The sequence below is a fragment of the Colletes latitarsis genome, chromosome 9, assembly GCF_051014445.1.
Source record: "Colletes latitarsis isolate SP2378_abdomen chromosome 9, iyColLati1, whole genome shotgun sequence".
In the NCBI taxonomy this organism is placed as follows: domain Eukaryota; kingdom Metazoa; phylum Arthropoda; class Insecta; order Hymenoptera; family Colletidae; genus Colletes; species Colletes latitarsis.
Genome location: NC_135142.1, coordinates 22,025,469 through 22,043,391, shown reverse-complemented (window position 1 = coordinate 22,043,391; position 17,923 = coordinate 22,025,469). Strand labels below are relative to the sequence as shown.

Below are 17,923 nucleotides of genomic sequence, written 5' to 3'. Positions count from 1 at the left end.
AGGAAATACACGTTTTAAGACCACCATGATCATATTTTAATTATTGAAAAAAAAGAAATTTTTTTTTATTATTCTTATGTATGAGCGTACATATGTACCTTATTAATATGATTGAGTATAAATAGCTGAATGAATTTAAATGAAACTTTACATTTAAGTTTGATGTTCTCATTTCAAAGTTCGGTTTGACTTTGACTATAATCAGGCCATGGATAATAATGACTACACCTCTTATTTTATAAAAAATCTTTTAAATGTTTCATATAAATCTTAGGAAAAATTAAATTTTATGTAAAAAAAATTAATTAAACTTTTTCTCTCGAAAAGAAAAAATTAAATGAAATCTTATACATTACATCTCATAGATACCCTCAGGGGAGTCCCGAAGGGGGGTCCGCGGTTAGTGCCGGATTCTTACCGGCTAAAACCCCACGGTGACCATCCTCAGGCGCCTTGGCGGGGGACCGAGAACTCTAATGAGACGTCACAGAATCCTCCGTCGCACCGGCCTTTTAGGCCCATCTTTGGGGCACTCCTCCAATCGCAACCTCATTCAGCTTCGCGACATGGGACAAAGTCGTAGCCACAGGTGCATAACTATCTACACGCGCGAAATACATCACATTTATACATGATGTCCTAAACTACAGGTAGTCGACTCTAATCCATTGCATATTTTCAGTCGCAGACAGATTATTATAAATTAAATTTTACCAACGAAAATAATAATTAAAACCTTTGTTGACATTTAAGATGAAAAAGTTTAGAAATCATTTAAGAAATTTATTATTGTACTATTTATAAAAATGCATATGTGCTTTCGAAACATAAATATATAAATAATAAATAAATATACATATATATATATAAAATAATTATATATTAACACATAGAATTACATCAGTTGCATCCGGAACATTGTTAGAAGTGTTGCACTACATTTTTGATAAATTAAAATAAATATGAGTTGCAAATATAATTACATTGTACATATTTTTATTTATCAAACATTACACGATACTAAATCATACTTCGTTCGATAAATCAAAGCACCGTTGTAACGTTTTTACACGCTTGTTAAGTGTGTCATCTAAACCGAAATTTAGATAAGAAATAGGTAAAATATGATACCCTCTGTGTTTTAATAATTTGGTCTGTAATTGAATTGATCCTTGAAGATCTGTACTCCATTGGCAATAGGCATAATAATCATATAGCATTATAGCAATTCTGAAATTTATTATTAGTCGTATTATAAACTTCTTAGTTATTGCAAAATAAAATATTAAATAATAGTTCTTATTTTCATTTTGTACTTACTTCTTATTAGTTTTCTTTAGCCTATCTTCGTTAGTCTGTTTTTTATCAAGATTATCAGTTTCATAATTGAAATTTGTACATTCAGCATCTAAAACATTATTTAATTATAAATTGTTTTTTAAAAATATATACTATGAAATTATGTTATGCATACCCAAAAGGAAACCCATATTTGTATTTAAATTTAATGTAAATTCAGAAGGTTTCAACATGGATGTTAATGTTTCTTCAAGCACTTTCATATATAATTTTTTTTGTTTGTTATGTGCATTTGTAACATATGATATTTTTGGAGAATCAAGAAAGGGCCCTGAAAATTATATTTCACTCAAATATATTTAAACTATTTTTACTATTTTAAATGCTAAATGGTTTGTCTAATAATTATGCTTTACCAGAATAGTTCTGTAGTATGTATTTTGCAGCAGCATTGATATTTAATAATTTTATTTGATTCGACAGAGCTGTATTTGCATCTATAATACAAATAGGGCATAAATCTGTATTCAGCGCATAAGTAATATTTTGTTATAATCATAAATACGTACCCGTGAAGTTAAGTTTATCAATAAATGTATTTTGTAACACAGACTTAACTTGTGAATTTAATACATTATCTAATACAAGTAAAGACCAAACAATGTTTAACCAAGCATTAGGCACAAATGAATCTTCTGACAAATTTGGCATAATTTTCTAATTATGAAAAGAATAATTCAGTACATTTAATTATTATTATCTTTAAAGCGAGTTACATATGGTGACTCACTTTACATAGTGAATAAACTTAATAAGAAATAAGAGTAACACACATAATTGTAATTCTTTAAAAAGTATTTCTCATTCTACATACCTTTATGAACGCACTTGTATTTTCAGATTTATATCCTAACATTGCAAATGATTGTAGAATATTTACAATACGTTTTCCTTCTAATGTATCATATGATTTAACAAAGAAACTGGACATATGATATAAAAATTTCGTATTTTTATACCTGATCATTGCCATAGATTTTAATACTGAATGCATTGTAAATATATCATTAGATAGCGACATCAGGTTAGAACAAATTTTTTCCAATAACCTCTGTAATATATTTCACTTTGCACTTCTATTGTTTAGTTTTTAATTTGCCTCAAAGCATAAATATTAGTTTAAACTTACCTGGTCATAGTAACATAAAGTACACATAATAAACATTAGGTTCGAACATTGACGTTTACTTAGGTGGTTATTATACTCAACAATATTATCAATTAATAATTTTAATAACATTGGATTTCTCTTTTTATCTCGTGCCATTTTGTATAATTCCTACACCAAATAAAATATATTTTCTTAATTCATAAGGAAGACAGGAAATTATTACAGTTTTTGTACCTGAATCATTACAGATGTGGAAAGACTGGAATACCAATCAAGATCTACCTCTTCAATTTGTTTTTTTATAGAAATAAAGTTCTTGTCATTCTGAATATCTATAATATTTTTATTACCCGAATTTACCCATTTCATAATGGGCTTCATAACAGTTAAAATTTCATCTTGAGATAAATGTCGTTTTTGTATAAGACTCAATAAATCATGCACATTTTGTGCATTCTGAATTTTAGATGCAATTATACTCTTCGTTTTTAAGGAATTATACACTATTGTTTTAAGTTCGTTAAACTTAATTCGTTGTTCTTTAGACATTTCTAACCTGGATGTTGCTTGATGATTAAGCTTCAACAAATCAACACTAATTTATTAACAGAATAGAACATTACAATCGTTAAGAGATTACTAAGAAATTCATTATACAAACCAAGCAAATGATCAAAAGTGCATTTTACCTTAACAGCCGTCTTAACATTTTCATTTGTAACTACTGAGCTTGTTGCAAATGATGCAATAAATCGGCAACATAGTCGAGGAGTATATCTAGCACTTATAGTACCAATAGTTGCATTAAATTGTAACATTGTTGTTAAACTGTAACATCACATTTATATAATTGTAAACAAGTGTAATAACGATGATACAAACTGTACTGTTAAGATAAACTTTATTACATTTTTCTTATTACATAAGTACGAAACACTAAGTCTGCTTACCGTAGAAAACAATAATTAAATAAATATAGAGGTTATTTCATCTATCGTGTTTCAAATATCAGAGACAATTCCATAGTTAACTTAGGTTCCGCGTGCATCACGGGATTAGTCATTGATATAAGAATTCAACTAAGATGGGATACTTGTTCACATGTTTAAAAACGAGAGTAACGATCTAATAATACTATTCCCACTATCTCTGTTTTCTCCTCAGTATTTTGACCAACAAGTTACGCAATTTATTTCATAAACTTATAATCTTCAATATAGTTTTAAAAAAAAACTTAAGAGTAATCGAATTATCGCCAATTCATTGTGTTTTGGAAAGTTTTTCATTCTATTTCATTGGCACATGACGCACAATGATATGTTTTTTCTTTAAAATATGAAATACATAAGAATGCACTTTTAATAGTCCATAAACGCCACCCATATAAATTCTGGGAAACTTACAGTATCAAGTACCTATCTATATTGTACACGGAGATGCCAGACGGAGCCCCGGGTGCACCAGGGACACCTCATTCCACTTTCTCACACATGCCAAATCACGCGTACGTGAGCTCGTGGAGTTTCGGAGAGTCGACAAAGACAAACTGACACACGCCCTCTTTCTCAAATCTCCGAAGCTGCTCGAAGTAATTTCGGACCGTCTCGTGGGAGTCGAGAGAGAAAGGCTCGCATTTGCCTTCTCGCTCTTGATCATTTGAAATCCGATCTTCACGTCAACGGCATTCGATTTGGAATCTCGACTACCCAGGCATTTTTACTTTCCGACCTACGTAAAAAATAGTTTCCTTCAGGTCTTTCCTGGCTTCTGCTGGCCTCTGATGACCACCGCTCATATTTCTAACAACGGGTAACGATTACTACTGACTTCTGCCAGTATTAATCGTTATACGTTGTCAGAAGTATCAGGAGTGGTCAGCAGCGGTCAGCAGAGGCCAGCAGAAACTGTCCCAAAATTAAACGCTATGTTTTGTACCTGTAAAAATATTCAGCTATATCCTTTTAAAATTTAAAATCCGACCCATACTTTGTATTAAAATGACATATAATACTTAATTCGTCATAACAAATTGATACGGTTATCTCAAAACATATCGAGGAAAATCATTATTAATTAACTTCTGCAACAATTAATTCTTCTGTTTTGTTCATATTATACAAATAAGAACACTTCTTATACTACTTTAAAGAGTGAACTCTCAGTTTAATTTGTTAATTTTCCATCTTAAAGTATTTTGATTTTGAAAAATCGTATTAATAATATACATATGTTGGCTCATACGTAGGAATAATAAAAAAAAATTTCTTTTTTTTCAATAGTTAAAATATGATCAGGGGATCTTAAAATGTGTATTTCTGTAAAAAAAATTTCACATTTTGCACATTTTGCAATATGCAAGTATACCGTTTAACGCAAATGCGAGCATCGATAATAATGTTTGTCGTGGGTGCGGTCTTTTTGCAATTAGGCTCGTTGACCCGAAGAATTAGGAATGAATCGATATTCTATTTAACTGTCACACCTTCGCTCGTGTTACTATAATAAAGAAGACTCGAATAAATATTTATAACACTTCAAACCAGTGGATCAACGTACCTATATTTCGCAATCGTTCGTAAGATATTACGCTTCGTATAAAATATCTGTTTCAATTTATCATTTCCGAGGGGTCAGATAAAATGAAGCAAAAGAATTTACTGCGTATTTCACAAGATAGCGAGTAACTTGAATAATTAAAATAAAATTATGTTCGAATACTGCTCATCGCTGGTACACGTTATTAAAATGTACAACTTCGTATTTACAAACTAAATAAGACGATATACAGAGAGATTCTAAAGGCCAAAATAAGACGAAAATCAAGAATATCAATTTCTTAACTGAGGCTTCATTAAAAAGTTATTAAAAAATTAAATTCAAAAATTTCAAATCATACTAAAAAAATTATATTAAGTTACAAGGGTCAATTATAATCATTTTTGGTCATTAGATATACCCTCAAAATCCTACCCACTTCCGAGAAAAAAATTCGAGGTGTGAAATTTTTCGAAAAAATTAAAAAATTTCAAATTGTTCTGGAAAAATTATTTCCGGTTCCGGGGGTCAATTATAATAATTTTTGGCGAATAGACATACCCCCGAAATCCTACCCCCTTTCTAGAAAAAAATTCAGTACAAGCGAAAGTTTAAACATTAATAACTTTTTAACGAAGCCTCCATCAACAAATTAGTATTCTTGATTTTCGTCTTATTTTGGCATCTAGAATCTCCCATTAAAATTTCTCCCAGGGGTGGCCGAACACCCTGTATTTATTATTTCGAACTAAGTTCGATTTATTTACAGAAATTAATGTTGTTTTAGTAAGTGCTCCGACGAAGACCATTATACGCAGAAATGTTGCATAAAATTATGAAAATTTCGCCGACCAATAATATATTCTCATCCATCCGATCGAAATGGATCGCAGAGCATACCGTCGAGCCCTAAAAGTGCTCTAACTTCGGCTCTCGACGAGGCCAATTTTTTGTCGACCAGCGTCCATCCAAGTACCTTTTTACTCGTCGTCAGTTTAGTGACTTCTATACGCTCTCTAAGCCCCTGAACCATTCTTTTCAACGCCCTGTGTATAGACCAATTACGGAAGAGCAAATAATAATCGTACTTCTCGGGATCGAACGCCGTTACCGGCACTCGTCGATTAACAAAGGTCTCGCCGTGCGGGTGGCAGAGCCGCGTCCCACGAAGGCAATTCTCGTCGCGAGGGAAATACGAAAATTCGGTTGCTCGGACGACCGTGGATCCGCACGTTTTACATCACGAAACGGAGAAAGGAATGTCGAGTGCGTCAATTCGCGTTGCGAACGTGCGCGGATTTGATCGATCGAGCCAGGTAGGGAGACGATTTTCGGCGTCGAAGGATCGCGCTCCCATTCGTCGCCGACTGATCGTGCACATGCGTGATAATACTTAAAAGCGCCGCGACCGTCTATCACGTGGACGTTTTCCGTCTCGATCGCGACGGCAACGAAACAACGGAGGATTCTGCCGACTTTTCGCGACCAGTACTCGGCCAGATATTGACAGACAGAAGGCAGTTCTTTGCGAGCGAAGAACCGCGATGGTGAACCAAATAGCATCTCTATCCTTCTCAGTGGGTCAGTATGCTACATTTTTGACAACGACTCTCTTTAGTGATTTCTAACGTGGGAAACGGGGATACATCAGGAAAAACGATGTTCGTAAAAGTTTACGAGTGTTGATTCAAATTAAAAAACGGAACGGTAACGAAGCTGTGTTCCGGGCAATCGGTGAAATTAAATTTACAAGTTGAATTTTTCAATATATAAGTACGAAATTGTGGTCTCATACTTTGGTCTTCTTTAGTATGATAAATTAGAAAAACAATTTGATCGATATCGGTGAAATTAGCTTCTTTCTATAAAATGATTTCGATCCTATTGATACCCTAAGTACGGAATTAAAGCTGCAGCGCGTCGTTTCATGCAGTTTGTGGGCTCATACTTTGGTCTTCTTTGGTATGATAAATTAGAAAAATAATTTGATCGATATAGGTGAAATTAGCTTCTTTCTGTAAAATGATTTCGATCCTATTGATACCCTAAGTACGAAATTAAAGCTGCAGCGCGTCGTTTCATGCAGTTTGTGGTCTCATACTTTGGTCTTCTTTGGTATGATAAATTAGAAAAATAATTTGATCGATGTTGGTGAAATTAGCTTCTTTCTGTAAAATGATTTCGATCCTATCGATACCCTAAGTACGGAATTAAAGCTGTAGCGCGTCGTTTCATGCAGTTTGTAGGTTCATACTTTGGTCTTCTTTGGTATGATAAATTAGAGAAATAATTTGATCGATGTCGGTGAAATTAACTTCTTTCTGTAAAATGATTTCGATCCTGTACTTTGGTCTTCTTCGATAGGGTAAATGATAAATCTATATATGTATATCATTCTAACAAACATTGTACGAATTGATATATAGTCATTTAACTCTATCTCTATTGTATAGGTAGTATTCAATGAGTACAAATTACATAATCATTTAGAAACATCTAATAATTCTAACGAATTGGTAGATCCCTAGAAATGGAAAAATTCAATCTAATAATTTGTATCATTTCTATTCTTTGTTTTCTCTGAATTAAAGACTATTTGAGAATCTACGTTAGCTTTACTCGTCGCTATTTACCATTCTGGAACACGTACAAAATTAAAAAAAAAAATAGTGTACAAAAAACGCATAACAAATAACAAGAACAATGTTTAAATATTCAATTTTCGAAAAGAATCGTTTAAAGCTTCGTATTAAATACACAGGCTTATCAAACAAAGATTGAACTCTTCAAAAATGCAATTTAAACCGTAAAAGGTCCTCCACAGTTCTTTTTATTAATCTCTATTTTACGTACACCATCTTGATCTATCAACAATCTATTAAATATTTATTCAGGTTTTATTCGGTGTCTTTCTCTCGACGGAAATAAGCATTCACATTCATAACGCGAGAGATTTCAACAAAATCTGACGATAATAACTTTAATAACATACTGCGACATCGATTTCTTAACTTCTGTTTAATGGCTGGTCAGTTAACTTCAATCGAAAGATACATTCGACCGTAAATATTCCAAACTGAATACGCAGCACACGCGCTCCGTAATATTTTTCGTAAACAATTGGAAATGCAACTATCTCAGCGAATTCACTGACATCAATGAAAAATATGCGAGAACGTGCTTCGCCGGTTTTCTTCTTGCGTCAGTGATTGCAGTTGCGCATCGTCGCTAAATAGCGCGACAATAATCAAATTAATAACAATTTCAACCGATATCGCATTTACGCAGAAACGAACTCGCCGTAAATGCATTCCCAGGTGCGTCCGAGTGCGCGATATACATTTTTACGTCAATCGTCTCGCGAACGTGATCGCTCCTCGGTTATTGACTCAAAATTCTCAGAATTCTGTTTTTTACGTCACCGCTGTTACGAAAAATTAATTGTTTCGTCAGATTAGAAAATAAATAAGTAAGTTTCAACAGTCCCGTTTTAAATAATTTCGAATATTTACGAAATCACTAAATGCACCTTTTAATAAGGTCAAAAGATAAACAGGTAAACGTAGAAGGAACTCGTTGACACTGTGTATTCTTACAATAAAATAACTGATCTCTCTTACTTACTTGGCTAAACTCGTAGTAAACGACTATTTCGCGTCTGGTTTACGACGCGTACCAGTTTCTGAAAAAGCATAATTAGCTTCTTTTCAAATTTCACGGAATGTGACATCTGTCGGTGGGTGTCTCCGTAGATCAAAGATCAAAGGGATCATTGTTATCAATGTCGTAATAATTACTTCCTTTCATCGTCGGTGATATAATTTCGTCCAACACTTCGATCGTTTCTGTTCGTCGATGTGCTTGCTGAAAAAAAAAAAATACGCGTAACCGATCTGCAGGTGCATCGCCGTGCACTTGAATGTGCATGCAGTTGCATAATGGACCCCACCGAAATGTCAAAATACAATTGTTCCTTCAATTAGCGCTTCATTTACTTTGTGTTTACAGTTGGTCGGTCGATGCAATTATCTTGGATCCTTTCTTACGGTATATTCTTTTTATTTTTAACTTCCAAGGGCACTGATCAATGCTTTATCGCATATAAACATTCGACAATACCGACAGAAAGATTTCACAGTGGCGATTAACGCTAATACGGTGAAAATACTCGCGGTCAACTATTTTTTCAAAATTAACAATAGATCGAATAACTGAGATCGACAGTGTTATCGACATCCATACAAACATTGTATAGAGATTTATAGTGAATAAGTAAACGCAACGAGACTAATGAAAATTAACGTGAACTCAAATTAGAGAAACGATACGAATATTAGCGATGACAAAATTTGTTTCGCGCGGGATCGAACACGATTTGCCTAACGCGTCCGTCCATTGCTCGCTATTTCTACTTACGCTGATTTACGAATCGTATTGTACGCCCACCGCGTGTGAATTTTAAAATTGATTTTAATAAAATTTATAGAACAGATAGTGTTCGATCAAATATTCGACGCGTATTTTTTATATTGACGTCCATTTTGGGAAGGGCGAAAATATCCTAAAATGAAGGCGTTGAAAACACATTTTTAGAATAACTCGGGAACTGTGCGGCTTAAGAAGACGTCTTTTTTTAAATTTTATGTTTTCTAATAAGCATTTAGTTTACCTAACCCCACCTAGTTGCAAACCCCTGGTAGATCAATCACATAGTGACTTTTCACAGCGATTTATATGCGTCATCGAGTACAAGGTTGGAGCATAGGGGGGAAGGGTTAGGCACACCAAGTTTTTTTGTTAATACTAATTGACCTCAACCTTGAGGCACAATTGCATTTCACATACACAATGGCATAATTAACCTGACGCAGAAACCTACCAAAAGCGACTACGCACTTTTACAATGGCGGCCGGTAGAGGTTAAACACACGAGGCGCATTTTACAAATCTGTCATTGTGCTTTCGTGTGAGATAAAAATTTTTTGAAAACAACGATACACTGGTATTATTTCGCGAGGCAAACAAAAGAATAATACCATTGATCGTTTAATTAAAAATATAACAGTTTGCTTGAACTACATGATATAAACTCGAGTCACGGAGACTAACTGGTTTATTTTATTTGTTTAATTGGTTAGTTATCCAGTATGTACAAAGGGAAATTAGTAAGGTTTTGATCTATAGAGGTCCAACTGTATTTATTTTATATTCGTCCTCCTCGTTTGACTTAAAATCATCGAAATATATTCATATTTGGTATTGTTTTCATCGTAGGAACCTGACAGATCCGATTAAAGCAGTCTTATAATGATATACAGTAGAACCTCCATTATCTGTACTAATAGAGAGACAAGACTGTTCGGTTAACCACTTGCTCTGGAATTGATTCACCGATGCGTGTGACCAAACCATAACTTGAAATCAAGAGACACCGATAGAGTTTTCGCGCCAAAATTTCTATATAAATTTTAGACAGATCTACTCGATAAAGATATTAGACACGGTGTAAACTATTAAACAGGTATAGAAATATACATTAAAGATGAAATCCTCCAAACACGACGAGTAACATATTTTTAATTCAGTGTTCGAATTCGTTTCGATCTCAATAATAGAAACTTGTTATTTACATTCGATTGACACAAATTTACTAATCAAATAATTAATATAATACTCTGTCCAACAAGATAAAATCTCCCTTTGTATTTAATCACTGATTTTATAACCACTGCAGTTCATTTATTCAACTAGTTAAATACTATTCTTTCCGACTAGAGTTATCTCGATCTCTTGTAAAGACAAATTTAATGGACTTCACCTACTGTGCATTTACCATCAATTGCTGGTGTCACTATCTTGATTGTGCTAATAGTAATTAAAAGCTACTCGATAGAACATCGAGAATAGTATCCTACTCTACGTATGGAAAATTCTTACGAAATACTTGGGACTAAACTACTTATCGCATTTGATATCCCAGACACATGTATTCATACTGCAATTCATAATTAAAAACATATCGACATAATGAGATTTTTGATAAGAAGAATTAATGAAAAAGAAACGTCGGCTCTTTTATGTTGTTCTGTTCGTATCGACGTAGAATAACGAATCAAGATTTTTTCAAACGAAGAATCGATGAAAATAAAAATTGAAAGAATTGAGTCTCTTATTTTATTTCATAAATATCGCGGAATTTACATTAAAAATTTGAGGAAATGATCACAAACATGAGAGCATAATGAATACAAAAGCCTTTAACATCTACAGCGAGAACGTCCTTGTCGATCAACACGTAGCAAATAAGAACTAAATAATCGTGAAATTATCTAGTTGCTCGTGCACCAAAGAACAACATTTTTGCTTGGAAATAAATATTTGTTTTGTATGCAATAATAACTATATACATTCATTTAACAGAATTAAAAAATAATGGCAAAATTAATTCACGTAATCCTCGTTCTAAAATTACAAACGCGTGATTGGAATTGACTATATTCTTCAGGAAATATTGTGCATTTAGATTCTGTTACTTTAGAAATAAAATCTCGAAGGGAATTAATTTAATTTTTGTCTTTTAGAAACTAATCATGGCGGTAAAGAAGGAACTGCAGACTTCGAGAAAGCTATCAAACTCTGTGGTAAGGGATACGATAAAACCTTTTCAATCCAGATTAATTTAAGGAGATATTTTGACTAATAATAAGAGATAATCCAGATTAGCAAGGAAAGAATAGCTGTAACAGATAAACTAACTTGCAACGCTTTAAAAATAGAGAATTTGTAACGATATATTTAGTATTAAGATATCAAAATTGAAGAATTTGTAAAATTTCTAAAATTTAACAAACATAAAGCTGAGAAAATTGGGATACCTTTTATTTAAATATCACAAGCTATCTTGGGAATACTAGCTTTAGAATCGAATAAAAATTCAGATAAATACTGTGTTCTTGTTTCTTTTTGTAACAGTTAAATATGTATTTCAAGTTAACTAATAATTTAGCGGTCTCTATGTGGCACGAACCTCACGACTGATTTAATTTTTAATCCGCAGGATACGGAAGGTTTCACTATTGTTTTCTATTTCTCTGCGGTGCGATGTTCATCTGCGTCGGTTGTCAAAATGGCATCAACGCATACATCTTGCCATCCGCGGAATGTGATCTCAAATTATCATCCGAACAAAAAGGCCTCCTGAACGTCTCCTTCCTCTTGGGTACGGAAACTTTTATCAAACATTGTTCGTTCAAAGTATTTCTCAAACATAAACTCTTTAAGAGTTACGAAATTTTAAAGCAATACAAATTATCCATTTGACATTAAATTTGATTATTTGGTATACCATCGAACTATCAATAAATAAATTATTACAGAAATTTAAAACCGCGTAAAAGAAGTTTACCTCGATCAGTGGAAATTCCAATTTTCTGCAATAATCGTGGCACTACTGTCAGTCGAGTGTGTGCACAGAAGAATAAAGGGAAATGCTTTGAAAAAAAGTTGTTCGAGTTATGGCAAGTTTTACGCTGGAATATAATTCTGTCGTAAGATCGAACGTAGTTGAACTAATTCCACCTATTTACAAACAAAACGTAATATCTCGCGTCGAGTATTGTATTTTTATTCTGTGAACGCTTCCTCTTAGCATGTTACGTATGAATCATTAGAGCATTAGGTGTCAAATTATTAAAACACATCGTCTGTGAAAACGGAAAGTTTACGTAGTTAGGAAACAGATGATTTGAACCTAATGCACACGCTTGCCACGGTTAATCGTAGAAGAGACTTTGAAACAATTCCAAAGTGGGAGCTTCCGAAACGGTTAGGTCAGTTCCATCGAAGCATACGTTATTTCTATCGACGTGCACATTTATTGCAACGTATTAGACACGTTCGATAGCACTTATTTCATTAGGAAAATTGAAGAACAGTTTTTATATAACGTCCTACTCACTGCTCGCGCGATTAACGTCGATTAACTTTGCCGTTGAGACTACTATTTATCAGAGAGAGGCACCATAGACTCACAGTCTTAAAATTAATACCAAGAAACGTGAGCTTGTTGCAATAGTTTTTTTTCCAATTTTTCTTGTCGATGGATCAAACAGAATTTTCTTATTCGAAGAGTTAGAAAACGAGATATCTCTCCTGTCGTTGCTTTTACAAGAAAAACGTAAATAACGAAACTGGTTGGAAATTAAAAGAAACACTTTTGTTTCGTATAAATATTCGATACGATCGATAATAACAGAGATATGGACCTTTGTTTACACTAGATATTTAGATATTTTCTTTTTTAGGAGGAGTAATCAGTTCCCTTTTCTGGGGAGTATTCGCTGACGCTTATGGCAGAAGATACATTCTTCTCCTAACTATGCTCTTCGATAGCATTTTGTCGATCGGAGGAAGCCTTTCGCAGAGCTTCCAGGTCCTGTTGATTTTCAGAGCTCTCAATGGATTTTTGTAAGTGTTCTTTTGTCTTTTTAATCGCGAACAATATCGTCTTGACGATCTACAAATTTTGTTTGGTTTTTTTATTTTGGATAAATAATTTTCTGTAGCATCGGTGCTCCTGGCTCGCTGATCTACACGTATCTTGGTGAATTTCACGCGGAGAAACAAAGGGTAAAATCGATCTGCTACGTGGGGTTCTTTTGGACCCTTTCCTGGTTAATTCTACCTGGTAAAGTTTAACAAATTTTCTAAACGAGCTATCCTCTACTTTCAGTTGCTCTATTATTTCAATAATAATAGCTTGTTTCTTTGGTTGTTCCTTTATTTCGAAATTGAGGGGTGAAAGTAATAATTACTCTCGTTTTTCCAGGTTTGGCTTGGATAATCATACCACTGCCAATATCGTTTCAATTCAACGGCATTCTGTACAACTCTTGGCGACTTTTCTTGGCTATGATTGGAATACCAACGTTAATGGTCACCCTGGTAGCCACCAGATACCCCGAAAGCCCAAAGTTCTTAATCTCTCAAGGCAAAACGGAAGAAGCATTGGCAATTTTACGAAAAATCTACGCGATAAACACTGGCCAACACGAGGACGAATACCCCGTAAGCAATAACAATTTTTCTAAAAGAGGAACCACGCTAAAATTTATTTTAATCCATTGTCGAAAATCGCTGGATTTTATTATTTAAGAATTAAAATAATCACGCGCCAATGATCGTCTATTTATTTGTATAGGTAAAAATCTTGTTGCCCGATGATACTGTAAATACTAACAGCAACAAGACAGCCCTCTCTGGATCGGGCATATTAACGGAATTATTGAAAAATATTTGGCAACAAATGCGTTCCCTTGCGTCACCGCCGCTTCTGCAATACGCGCTCCTCAGTTGGGCCATTTATTTCACAAACATGTTTGGGTAAATTTTTTCATAAAACACACTTTGCATTACGTTAGAGCATTCTCATTAAAATTCGTTACAAATACTGACTAATACAAAACACAAAATATTGCAAGCTCTAACGTTTAATTATTATTTGTCTCTATTTAATTTGCTCGTTCCAGGCTACATCGATATGTCGATCGAATAAAATTAATTATTTTCAGGTATTACGGTTTGGGTTTGTGGCTGCCAGAGTTGTTCAATCGTTTCGAGAACTATCATAATCAATACCCGAACCGAACCGTAAGCGTTTGCAGGCTAATACACGAAACTGATCAGCAACGCATCGCGACGCCTCCGCCCAGCATTTTGGTCGAGTCACCGACCGCCATGAGCAATTGCAGTCCCAACATGGACAAAATGGTGTTTATCAATTCGTTGACGATCAACGCGTTCTGCTTGCTCGGCAACATCGCGTCCGGCTATCTGGCGAATCGCGTTGGTCGACGAACGATGCCAGGTAAACGTGAAAAACTTATTTTAATTCGAGCAAACTAATCCCTCAACGATGTACAAGCCCTCCACTAACGCGGTGAATTCATTTTGGGAACTTTCTTTGATGGTCTTGGTATTTTTAATTTCACCCATTTCAATTCGAGATTCAGAGTTAATAAAATTAGTACTTGCATTTTTAAAATTTAGTAATTAAGAAAAATAAAAAGTTATTTCATCTTTGGTCACAAATTTACGTGAAATTAAATGCAAAAGTTTACTTTTTGGCACTTGCGCTATTTTTCTTAATAAAATCACTACTTGCAGTGTCTTTTTTTTAAATTTAGTGATTAATAAAACTAAAAAGTTATACGCTTATTTTATCTGTAGTTGCAAAAATTTACTTCTTGGCACTTGCGCTATTTTTCTTAAGAATTCTTCGACCGTATTTAATTGAGTTTGTTTTAATTGTTTCCAGTGACAACGATGCTGTTGGCTGGCGCATTTGGTTTCGGTATATACTTCGTCAGGTCCTCGTTGCAAATACTAATCGTGACCTGCCTGTTCTCGTTGACGATAGTAACCGCGAATTTCGTAATGGGAAGCATCGTGGTCGACATATTTCCAACTCACGTGGGCGCTGTCGCGATGTGTATGATGACCTGCTTTGGCAGAATCGGCGCCATCGCTAGCAATTTGGCTTTCGGAATGTTGCTCGACATTAGTTGCGAAGTGCCCATTTTCTTGGTCGGCAGTCTAGTCATTCGTAAGTGAACAATTTTATTTCTACAATAACTAGCTTTAAACTTTCTTCAACGCTCCAATATAAAATATTCTTCGAATCTGAAAGCTCTCGAAACTTATCCAAACACGTTCGACCATTTTCGAGTCATAATTCGAACGAAAATTCTATAAAATTTTTAAATGGAAACTATCTTTCTCTAATGAGATGTAAACTACACGTAACTATAAATAACTTCCTAATCTTAACTTGCTACTCTATTCTTTACACTAGTTTTTTACTGCAACCACAATTTTCCAAAGAACAATTTTTACGTAAACTTTGCTTGTGTTTTGTAAACAGATTCTTTGCAGTAGTTCTTTACTGCGACCACAATATTCCAAAGAATACTTTTAACACAGAGTTTGCTTGTGATTTTTTTTATGCATCAAATTTCTAAACTATACTGTATTCAAATTATTGACAAACGATAGGAAAGTGCATACTTCGAATAGCATTTTAAATGATCGATTATTTACAGTTGGAGGATTACTAGCACTCAGGCTCCCGAGGAAGAAGAGTTGAACAATCAACGACGCGAGAAAGAAGAGAGAGAAGAAATAATTGTATGCTTATTGCAACGTGCGATGATCGATCATTCCATATCATATTCACGCAGAACGTAAACGTTGTTCGATTTGGAAACAGTTCTCACGAAATGTTTTGTTAGAGCAAAATGTTCCAAAACGTGAAGCGAAAACAGTTTCTGCGACCGTAGTTCTTTCATTTACCTCCTTCGAACTGCTCATCTTCATTTGCTAAACTATTTTAGGACTACTCTTCTGTAGTCTATCGCGTCGTGTAAAATACCATCGAACTGTTATGTAGAACTTAACAAATTGTACGAACGTTATGTAGATAAATATTTGAGATACAATATCTGGTATATCGTAACATCGAATGACGCGTGTAATGTTGTGAACATTCGTGTAATTATTTTATTACGGATACAAATGATATTTAGACGTTTGCGTCATTTATAAAATGATGATATTGTTACCTATTTAAAACACGAAAACAAGTATTGAAAGTTGTGAACTATTCGCATTAACATGTAAATAACGAAATTCACTCGTTGGATCAAATTTGTTCTTTTATGGGTAAACATATTGATATGTTTAAACGATAATCTCGTAAGCTAGGATCTGCATAAGCTTTCTACGTGTGTATCATTAGAATTAGAATAGTAAAAGTTTTACGTATATTTCACCAGTATTTTAGAACTTGATAGAGAGAAAATCAAAAAGCTATATTTTTATTAAACGGTATACCTCGCAACTAGATCTCGTGTTGCTTCGACGTTCGATCTCTTTTACAAATTGATCTATCATCCAGCTAAATACAACTAGATTTCAATACTCGAATCAAATATAAAACCTGGAATGGTGCTGTATTTCCGTAAATGATAAAAGCGACAAATTAAAGGGACCATTTAAAAAAAAAAAAGAAATTTTCTGCGACCAATACAAGTGGTAGATTTAAAATAACGAAAGAAATATACATATACTCCAAAGGTTGTCAAGCTTCGATGATTAATGTATTAATTAAAATTAAGAAACATTAATTTTTAATTTTCTATCGTTCTAATTCTATTGTAAATTCGATTTTATTTTGATATTCGAAGTTCGTAACTGTTTTGCTGTGATGCCTATACCGATAAGTTACAAATCAAGAAACGATTCTATCCCGATAAATAAGTATAAGTATAACTTTAGTTTTCTTCTCGTTGCCTCTATTTTGCATAAGATTAATAACTAATATTCCGAAGCCTGAGTGTGGGATGTTATTTTTGCGTGTGTGCGAACATGATGTACTGTATTTATAAAGATAGACCATGTAAATCGTACGTGACAGTGTAAATGTGAATACGTTATGTGAGAAGCTGAACGAATACACATGGAACACTTATTACAGAAATAATAAATTTTAATACTCTAAAGACTCTAGAAACCCATTATTTTAGCATAAATTTCTCGCTTCTAAAACAATTTATACGATTATAAATAAGTACAGTAGTGCCCACATAAGTGATTGGATTTTTGCCCATATAAATGACCAGAGTTCTCCCCACCGATTTTTAGAAGCCAAACGGCGTGTCGAGTGTAACTTGAACTGGGAAAAATTTTAATGGGAGATTCTAGAGGCCAAAATAAGTCGAAAATCAAGAATATCAATTTCTTGACTAAGGCTTCATTAAAAAGTTATTAAAAAATTAAATAAAAAATTTCAAATCATTCTGAAAAAATTATTTTTAGTTACAGGGGTCAATTACAAGCATTTTTGGTGAATAAACATACCTC

General features: G+C 33.7%; 2 protein-coding genes across 4 annotated transcripts; one reads left to right on the top strand and one right to left on the bottom strand.

Annotated features, from left to right (window-relative positions):
* Positions 1–861: 861 nt before the first annotated feature.
* LOC143345318 (FAST kinase domain-containing protein 4) lies at positions 862–3,699 on the bottom strand. 3 transcript variants are annotated; one of them, XM_076772310.1, is made up of 10 exons: positions 3,421–3,699; positions 3,160–3,298; positions 2,705–3,049; positions 2,489–2,638; positions 2,174–2,410; positions 1,869–2,016; positions 1,716–1,796; positions 1,475–1,630; positions 1,321–1,408; positions 862–1,230 (listed from the first exon to the last, which is right to left on the bottom strand). In XM_076772310.1, exons 2-10 carry the CDS (start codon positions 3,286–3,288, stop codon positions 1,026–1,028), a joined length of 1,539 nt encoding a protein of 512 aa, XP_076628425.1. In that variant the 5' UTR covers positions 3,289–3,298; positions 3,421–3,699; the 3' UTR covers positions 862–1,025. The 3 variants fall into 3 exon arrangements, with proteins under 3 accessions (XP_076628425.1, XP_076628426.1, XP_076628427.1); XM_076772311.1 differs by lacking the exon at positions 3,421–3,699 and having other exon boundaries at positions 2,705–3,065; positions 3,160–3,299; XM_076772312.1 differs by lacking the exon at positions 3,421–3,699 and having other exon boundaries at positions 3,132–3,267.
* A 2,715-nt stretch (positions 3,700–6,414) lies between these two features.
* Positions 6,415–17,564, top strand: LOC143345244 (synaptic vesicle glycoprotein 2C). Its single transcript, XM_076772163.1, has 10 exons — positions 6,415–6,586; positions 11,587–11,646; positions 12,063–12,224; positions 13,309–13,471; positions 13,570–13,691; positions 13,833–14,071; positions 14,205–14,386; positions 14,575–14,870; positions 15,321–15,608; positions 16,105–17,564. The coding sequence occupies exons 1-10, from the start codon at positions 6,550–6,552 to the stop codon at positions 16,146–16,148; spliced, it is 1,593 nt and encodes a 530-aa protein (XP_076628278.1). The 5' UTR covers positions 6,415–6,549; the 3' UTR covers positions 16,149–17,564.
* Positions 17,565–17,923: the final 359 nt, after the last annotated feature.